The 10,094-nt window shown below is 31.1% G+C and overlaps 1 protein-coding gene across 1 annotated transcript in view; it reads left to right on the forward strand.

Moving 5' to 3' along the window:
* Nucleotides 1-8,789, forward strand: part of LOC106457982 (FAST kinase domain-containing protein 1, mitochondrial-like) — a 60,771-nt gene extending 51,982 nt beyond the window's left edge. Inside the window, exons 7-9 of the mRNA XM_022384087.1 lie at nt 2,065-2,200; nt 3,596-3,710; nt 8,574-8,789. Coding sequence (XP_022239795.1) covers nt 2,065-2,200; nt 3,596-3,710; nt 8,574-8,657 — 335 coding nt within the window. The 3' untranslated portion in view covers nt 8,658-8,789. The remainder of the gene's footprint in view (nt 1-2,064; nt 2,201-3,595; nt 3,711-8,573) is intronic.
* Nucleotides 8,790-10,094: the final 1,305 nt, after the last annotated feature.

A 10,094-nucleotide genomic window follows, 5' to 3' on the forward strand; every position in this document is an offset into this window, starting at 1 on the left:
TGAAAAATTTCATTTTTTCTGAAAAGGTGGTGTCTATTTACTTGTGACCACGCTGTGTATATACTGACTTGTTTTCATTAAAGTTTTTTTCAGTTGACAAGGTTGATTTTACACCATAGTGAATGATAGCTTTAAAAAAAGTTCTCCGACATATCCCTTTTACCATAAATGTGGATTTATGAAACTTAACCATGTGATACATCATTAACAGAATTTGATGTCATACTATGAAAACTAGACAGAGATTTAATTTCGTCACATGACTCAGATAAAAAGTGAGCACTGAACAATGTTGATTACAAAAGCAAGAAATCTGGTTTTATTGTTTGGTTTCCACAGTTTTATATATTCCAATAATGTATATCTGACTTCATTTATGATGAAACTACATCCTTATAGCATTGTCTTAACTTTATTTCTAGAATAAAGCTTATGATTCACAAGTTATGTGATTCTGATGCAGTCTTATATTTATTTTGAAACAGAGTAAGTCAAAAGTTCTGATTTTTCCTGTTGTTGTGAAGTAAATGTGGAATATCAAAGATCTGCTGACAAATGGTGGTTGGGCATATACGGGTCACTTGCTACTTGATATGATGTCATCTAAGTGCTATACCTGAAACTATACATCTTAGGTAAATGTTGTAGAACACAATGATATTACTCCAGAAAAGTTTATTATTTATTCAGGTTTGCTCCTCTGAGTTCATCAGGAACTAATAACAAGAGTACAGTATGCATGTCTGCAAAATCAACTTAATTTACAAAAGATGCTCAGTGTTTAGACCAACACAAATACATACTTGTGTACAGTGTTTTATGGACTGTTAAGCATTTGTAAAGTGTACCATAGGAATTTCTGCACATGCCACATGAATTCATTCATGCAGGTCCTGCAGAGCTTTTGTGGGTGTGGCACACACACCCATTCTTTGATGTAACCTTACAGGAAGAAATCCAGTGGCCATTCAGTTGAAACTACATCCTCTGGTAAGAGGTTTGAAGTAAATTATCAACATATGCAGTCACAACACCTTGCAGTGACAGTGTTTCTGCAGCCAATGTGGATTGTCAGATGCTTAATAGTACACATTATTGGTGTTGAAAACATAGTCACACAATAACTTTGCCTTGTCAGACCTTATAACTTTGAATCTTCATCCAGCATTATGAGGATCCAATTACAAAAGTCCATTATAGCTCTCAACTTGCTCTTTAAGATCTTGGTGGCAGTGGACATAGTAAGGATGAAGTTTATGATAATGTAATAAATGTACTAATGATCTTTGGCTAAGGCCACTTTCTAAGGCAATTTTATAAGTCACCTTTTATTAAGGTAAAATATTTTCAAAGTAAAAATTATACAAATTTATATGAAAATCATAAAGAAAACAATGTTCCTATGGTAATATCATTGTGCCTTACAGCTTTTGTATTGACACATTTTGTTTTCAGACTGGTAGTTTCAGGAATGCCATTTAGTTGACTTTAATGTGACCTGTATACCATGACAAGTCGGGTAACATATGGCTCTTTTCTGCCTGTATGAGCACATTTTTAGTATTTCTCACTTACTTTATAACAATAGAGATAATTAAGAGTTTTGACTCACTCAGTATGTGTTTGTGTGTGTGTAAAAGATGAACTTTTAGTATACATAAAACTAAAAACACAGTAGATGTAATACATATTAATGTAAATTTGTTTTTAAGCTTTTCTTTAAATTTTTGGCATATGTAGTAAAAAAAAGGTGTTTTTAAGCTTCATTCAAGTTACAATGTGACTGTTGTATATATTTCATGGTAATAAGTTGTATGATTTAAGTACAGAAACTCTGTTGCATCATATTACATAGGATGTTTTTTTTTTAAATTTTGCTTAATGACTTGTTTTTCTGTTGTCACTAAATAAGCATCTTTGTCCATCATTAAAATAGAAAAGTGTCTAAAAATGTAGCTGATTTCCTTAATTTTATAAAAATTCTAATTGAACCATTACAAATGATTACTGAATTATTTTACATATTTAACAACTGTTTATTAAATGCTATAAATCTATATTTAGGTTTCGAATGTATTGTTGATCCAAAAGGACAGCCTCTTGTATGCAGTGATTTTGCCTGCACAATGTGGGGTAGTAATCAAAATGCAGATGCACGCCATGCCAAAGTTTCATCTCGACTCCCTGAAGGATGTATAAGGTACGGCATACGTTGTTAAAATAACTAAATATTTATAGAAAGTTGTTGTACCTGATGGTGCCAGGTTAACCTGGTGAAACGTTGTATCTATAAGTACGATGCTCTGTATATTCAACAATAAACTAGCTTTAAGTATGTGTTGTTGTTGAAAAATACATTAGGTGACATTCTCCAGCATCATGTGTGCTATGTTGATATTGCCAGAACCTGCTGCTATCAGCTGGCTATCGTATTGTACCAGTTTTGAAATCTTATGTAAGCCACTATATTTCTCTATAATGTCCATCATTTGGGTGTCATATGCTTTTAAGTATTTTTAGTCAACTTGATGTACTTTGTGTTGATATGTTGGAAAGCTAAACAGCCCCAGTCTGTCTTGTGCAATGGAAAGGTACAAGTGTGTTTGTATAAACAATAGCTACACCAAACAAATTTCCAAACCTAAAAGCATATGCTTTCACTGGGCCAAACCAACCTCCAAATATGAAATTGTTTAAAGTTTCATTGGGTGACCACATTGAGCTGTTGAAAACTGATATTGCTCTAAAACTACAGTTCTAAGTTTGTTAAAATATGTAAATTTAGTTGATATCTAATGTGAACTATTGTGTTTTATATTACATACTGTTCAACTAAAATGTTAAGAAACAGTGCTAGGCTTAGAAAGTCTCAAACCTTTTTTTTCAGTAGAAAATGATAAAGATCTTTGTATAAAAAAATCTACACTAAGCTGGTTGAAAGTCATTAAGATTTATCTCCAGTGTGCATGTATATCATTTCTAAGCCAAATACATGGTATTATATAAAGAAAACTGAAAATAGAGAGTGTATAAAGTTTATTTTCTTGCATGGATGTTTGAAAGATCACATATTTTCAAAGTCATATCTTTGATTCCGTATGTAAGTGTGTGTAAATGTTTATTCTTTCTGTGGCATGGAACTTTTGTTTAAAAGTAGGTCTTGTTTGCATAACAAACATGCATTTCATAAATGTGCTATTGGATTTGTCAACTGTGATTGAGTGCATTTTATTTTAGATTTTTAAGATGACTTTGTCCCAAAGATTTGTTGTAAGCAAACCAAGATTACATCTGTAGTGGTTTGGTGATGATAGATATAATATAAACAGGCTAAAGCTTTTACATTGAAAGGGAATCACCCACTCTATAATGCATGAAACTTTTTCAATTGAAAAGTCATCTTTACTTCAATTTGCAAACAAGGAGAAACCAAGTCAAGAATGAACAGTTTTAACTTAAAACCACAAGTGAATAAAAATTGAATTTTAAGACTAGATGTATATGTACACTTTCAATAATTTCCATATTGTAACTACAACTAATTCCACAGTGATAAATATGATTTTTATACCTATTAATTTTTTTTTTTTTTCAGAGTTGCTATCAATGTCTTGCCAGAGTTCATGTTTTGTATTAACTTTCCAAAGCTTCATGGAGCACAAGTGTTAAAAAAAAGACACTTGGAGATCTTGGGATACAAAGTTGTTCAGGTAAGTTTATTTTCTTCTTAATTTTTTATGGCGAAAGAACACAGATCATTTATTGCTGAACATAACATGAAATAATATAAGTATAAATCAAAACAGAAAACAGGTAGTATTGATCAGAGAAAGTAATGATTTTTTGCAACTTAGTTAAAAAATGAATCTATTTTCAACATGTAAGTAAAGCAAAAGCAGTTTTATTTCCCTGAAAGGGTGCCAAAGACTGCCTGGAGGGGTTTTAATCAGTTGCACCACTATAAAGTAGTTTGTTGTCTGTCAGTCAGCATAAGATATGAACTTCAAAAGCAAGAAATAAAAATATTTGTTACTCTTAGTTTTGGTTTTATTTCTCTTGAAACAGAACACTTTCAGGGACCCTGCAGAAGTATATCTAGTTTATTTCCACTAATTTATAATTCTTTTTTTTTATTAACATATACACACACACACAAGCCTTTAGAAAACTGCACATCTGGGTTTATGATATGCAGAAGTTTACATGAAATAAAATCATTTGTTGTTCATTTGTAAAGAATAGTGTGGTGTGAAAGTAGATGCAAAAGTACAATACTGATTTGTTTTTTATTTTTCTTCTTTTGTAAAGAAAGTTCTGTTTTCCTTCCATGTTGTGAGCACCATGCAGAAAGGATACTGATAAAAATAAGATTCTATAAGAAGGAAAAATGAAAGTTATTACATTTATAACATCAAGTTCAAATCAGGTAGTCTGAAATACTTTAAGCCCTTTTCTTATTGAATTTGCTCTTATACTTTCAACAAACATGACTGAAACTTCTGAATGCTCTTTATACATTTTAAAGCATGCATCACTTACCCATAATTCTTCACTATCCTACATTCCATATGTATGCAACTGTCAGGAGATCTTACATAAGATTTGCTTTTCTGCCATAATTCAGATTTCTTTTTTTTTTTTGAGAGAGAGAGTTCTATTGCTAACTTTGTTCACTACAAATTCTGGCATTATTTTATTTACCACTGCAAATGTTTCTACTAAAATAAATTTCAAAACTTCTGTGGATGCCTTACTAAATTTGTCTGCTTCTAGTTCTTGGCTTTATTGTCATCCTTTATTGATCAACATATATAGGCCATTAGTTACGTATTGTCTGTTGCTGTACCTGGCAGGTAATTCTGAAGAACCCTGTTCTAATGGTCTGATTTCTTGTTTTTTGTCCTCGAGTGTATTTTGTTTTAAATCTTGAACTATTTTCTATTATGCTTGAGGTGGCTAATGTCACGTTGGGTGATTCAATTCTTGAAAACTTGACACTTCCTACCTTATCCTAATATTTAGTTATTGGTGATTTTTGAGAAATCAGTTAATTGTCAATATTTTAATGTGGTCATCTTCCTTCTTACTTGTTGAACCTCACAACAGTGGTCTTCTACTTGGTATATTGTCAGTTTTCTTCCCTGCATACTATGATATGTCTTGTTATGAGACTTTCTTCTTCTTTAAGATTTATTAGTTATGAACTCCACTAATTCTCCTAATTTTTTTAGTCAGGATAAAATAAACTAAACAATTACCTTGCAGTGTTCCTTTGCTGCAGCTCTCACTGATGTAATATCTGTTACCTCGTGGCTCTTATCTTGCTTTTACACCTTGGCTTGTCATAGTTTACTACCCCCTTTCACCTTCCAAACTTTTCAGCTTACCTTGAAAATACTTCTCTACATCGATTGTCCTTGCAGAATTTCACCTACACGAGCTACTCTTTCAGGAGAAGCATGCTAGCAGGGGCTGATTGAGGTTCTAGCATTTCATCATAATTCTGGTAGTCATTCCCCTCGAGATTACCAGCAAGTAATGTTTGTCCTCCTACTTTGTCTCCCTTTCTGAATGGCCAAAAGTAAATGCAACCACTTTGGGTCTTTTTGACCCACTTATTGATTCTCTTCTGATCTATCCTATCTCTGTAAAGTTCAGGTTCAGATAATTGCAGATATTTACAGCTCTGTTAAAGGCACATATAACAGTATTGGCTCTTGTCTTTAAACTTGGCAGGGTTATTTTGAATGACCCTGTAACTGCCATTTAACTATGAAATTATACAAACTATAACTTTGAATTTAGTGAGCATACTTTCATAAAATTGGGCATGCTTTCAGTAAACATTGTGTTTTTTTTTCCACAAAGTCAGATTTTTTTATTAAGTATTTTTACTAAAGAGTTGTCTGAATTTACAAAGCCTTTCCTGAGTCAGTTCAAACAAGATGATTGTCATGTCTAGAATAAAAGTACTTTTTATTCTTACAGTTTTTTTGCACAACCTCTAGAACTAATAAATGGATAACAAAAGTGTTTTCAGTAAAACTTTATATTTTATTTATTATTATTTTCTCTGTCCTGACACTAAGTGTATTGCAATCAGCTATGTAGGGTAAAATTGAAAATTTCTAAATAAATCTGAGTTACTATTTTTTCTTTCCAGAATGACTGCATATTGTAATAGACCATTTATTCTTACAGTCAAAACTAATACTTTTTATTATTGCCACTCATTTATTTTATTGCTTTACAGTTGTACTTTAGACACTTTTATAGTGTGGTCAAAGTTATTCTCATAGCAGGACAGTTTTGTGTAAACAATGAATCAATTTACCAGCACTCTTACTCATAAATTGACACAATTATTTAAGCTTTCATGTCTGATCTACGAAGTTTCTAATTTTTACTTCTTAAATTTTATAACAATAAATAAAAAATATACCAGTGATGCAACTTAACACTACAGTTGTAATATATAAAATCATTTTTATTTGTTTCAAATGTGCAAATAATATCTCAAAATATTATCACATACAGAAAATATAATGTTCTAAAAACTACTATAATTTTAACAAGCTTTCTAACTAAGTTATACATAGATTAAAATAATTCCATTAGCTTGTCAAAGCAATTTTTATGATAGCAACAATGTAACTGTAGGCCACTGATGTCAAAACAAGCTAATCTTATAGGTAGTTCAGTAAATTAAAATATCTTCATATTGCTTATAAATAATCTAATGCCAAATGTCAAAAAGAATTATTGACATTTTTTAAAGGATGTAAAAGGGGATGTGACATGTTGGTTTGACTTTCTTGTATATATCTCAGTAAACCAAGAAGACTGGAGGCCATAGATTTATATTATGGCTTAGAAATATCCAGAATTTAAATTTGTGATTTGTACCAAACTCATAAAATCATGAAGTGATAGATAGAAGTTTTAAAATGGGCAATGTGGTGCGAAGAAGTGATACAAAGAAGTGAAGATTGAGAACTTATCTGAATATTTCCTTTTTAAATTAAGAAATTAAAACTTACATAATATTAATATTTGAAGTATAAACTATGTTTTGATCCCAAGTTTATCAACATACTAAGGTAATATAGTTGTTTGAATTTTGAACGTAACTCTGTTATAGGTCATAGCATGTGCACTTTGACCCCTACCTGAAGTTAGAGGATTAATAAGTGGGCAGTCTATCTTTTAATTTTGCTTTACATTTATAATACCAAATTAACGATTCTAGTTTTGATTTTGTTTAAAAAAAGACAATAGCTTTTATATAGTTGAATTGTTTGTTTTTAAATTTGTTGAATTAATAATATGTAAAATAAGTTGAATGTCCATTACATGATGGGAAATAAAGATTAACTTTTCTTCTCAAAATTATATCTAAATAAATGTTTTATGAACATGTTTTCTAAAAATTAATTACAATCTAGTAACAATATATGTATGGAGAATGACTATCCCATTTCTAGTATTTCACAAAACATTTTTTATGTATATTTGGTCATCTCCTTTAAGTATTGATCGATTAGCATTTTGAGTTCTGTATATTTTTAAGTTATGTTTAAATATTCTTTATAAATTCTTATCGATTGAAATGCGAAAAAACTGATTCTCAAAGACATATTCCTACTTGGTCAACTGTATGACCCTGCAAATTATTAATTGTGATTGTAAAGGCAATGAATTTCATTATGAATTTCAGGATCTTCTCTTTGGGCTGTCCTCCTGGTTTTGGCTTTGTTAGCCTTTTGAGCTGAAGAAGCGAGCTTTAATTTAGGCATTTTCAAACTTGAAATGTGCTGCGGGTAAAACGTGGGTTATTGTAGAGATGTAGCCGAGGGTTCCAGTTGGACAAAATTTGATTTTGCATCAGTGTGTCTCCATGACAACCAAGCCAACATAATGGGGAATTTCAGCCAATGATTATGGTTTTTGTGTTCCAGCAGGTTCCAAGTGCGAAGTACCTGTATACCTGATTCCAGTGTACTGCTCATCTTGTCCTCTACCAACATACCCTCAAATATAATTATATGCCCAGATCAATGCATCGTCCATTTTATATGTATATATATAAATATATATATATATGGCTGGAAGAATTTTAAAAAGACAAACTTGCTTGTCATAGCAGAAAGTGCTGTCATTTTGACATGATAGATGGATGGCTTTTTGTCTTTATATAGTATATGAACCTAAGAAGTAACATACATATTAACTACAAATTTGGTATTGTTACATTTCACTTACTTCCTGAAAAGATACTGGATTTTCCATCCATATGTCTTAGGTAGAAATAAAATAACCTTACATCTAAGTACCTTAAATGAACAATGCTAACAAAATTAGTTCAAATATTTTTCTTTTTATAAAAAAAACTGATTTCATTTTTGTGTAGTATCTTCAGTTGTTTCAAAGAGTGTAGGAAGTAATACACCTATTATTAAACAATTGAGAATTGCATCAGGAAGTGTTCATTCAGAATCACTCAAAAGGTTTAATATTACCTAATTCTTGTGTTTGTTTCTAACCTTTTAAAAACATGATGATTTTTTTTTCAGATACCCTATTTTGAATGGAATTCCCTTCAGCTGTCCGACAAGAAGTCCAAGGCAGAATACTTATATAAACAAGTTTTCAGTTGACTCTGATTGATCTGTACAAATCATAATAGTATTATGAAAAAAATATATAAAATACATGCCCATTAATAAAACCTTTAGAAATTTGAAAGATGTACATAAATTTAGTTAATAAATTTACAATATTTTTCTTTATTTCCATCTCAATTAACCTTTTTTCAGCTTACCAAGGATCATTTTATGATATCCGTATTATGCACATGTAGCATTTTGAGTTTAATAGTTCAAAATCCATTGAAATGTCTGGAAAGTGAGGTCTGGAAGAAATCTTGTATGTGTGTGTACATATATATATATATAAACACATTCGTGTTTATTAAAATTTTTTTTTATTGAATGTTAAAAGTGAGCATAAAAAATGTAACAACTTTGCTGCAAAGATATGTTGATTATATCTGCATGCTTTCTAGCTGTGAAGCAGGAATGAAATTAGTCATAAATAAAAATGGGGAGAATGACACTACTTTGCCACAAAACAGTTAAATTATTTCATTAGTACTTGTACAACACCTTATGTACGGTCTTTAGTGTGTGTGTGTATGAGTCTCATCATTAAGAAATGTTTTTAACCCTCTTCATGCAAATTAAGTCTATTGTTACAGGACCTTCACACACCCTATAAAACCCTAAACTTCTTCATCATAGTAATCTTATCATCAACTAAAGGGGGTGAGGGTTACTTTTTTAGATGATTTTACAGCTGTCTGGCAAATTTATAAGAATAGGAAACATGACTGTACAAGAATTGTTATTCTTATATTTTCTTCTTTCTGTCAATGGAAAGGTAGGATTTATAAATTGTCCTCTTTGGTCACACATCTCAAGTATGCTTTGATGTTTCAACTGCCAGTGATTTGGCTATTATAAAACTTCTTGTGACCATTGTGGTGGTATAGACCATAGTAGTATCATCTATATGAGCCTTGCTGTGTTAACTTTAAGGGTTCACACTCCTCTTACTCCTGATACTGCTCAAAGTGGAAGGATGATAAAGAAGTGTAGCATTTTAATATGTAGAATAACATCGATTATGATAAGGCATGTAAATTAATAACATGAAGTTTCCAAGTATAGATATGTTTCTCCTGTGTATTCCACTAATTCTGTATGGGCTCATACATATATAACTGTACCCCTCCTTCCAAATTTTTTCCCCATATGTCAAAGTTCAAACTTCATTCATTGAGTGTCCATCGAAGAAGTCCACCTCTGTTTGTTCTTTGCCTGAATGCAACATTTCAGAGTGATTGGATCCAGTCCATCTGTGTTCAAAGACTGTCATATGATTTGCCTTCATTATTTAGAGTGATGACAAGCAAGTGATGATTCACTGTCACTTTTATCACAGGCATAGTTCATAGAGGTTGATTCTGTATATACCTCCTTACAAGAAACATTCTGAAAGTTATGTGATAGATGAGTTCATAGAAGAGTATCATT

This window comes from Limulus polyphemus, unplaced genomic scaffold (assembly GCF_000517525.1).
Source record: "Limulus polyphemus unplaced genomic scaffold, Limulus_polyphemus-2.1.2 Scaffold400, whole genome shotgun sequence".
Taxonomy (NCBI): domain Eukaryota; kingdom Metazoa; phylum Arthropoda; class Merostomata; order Xiphosura; family Limulidae; genus Limulus; species Limulus polyphemus.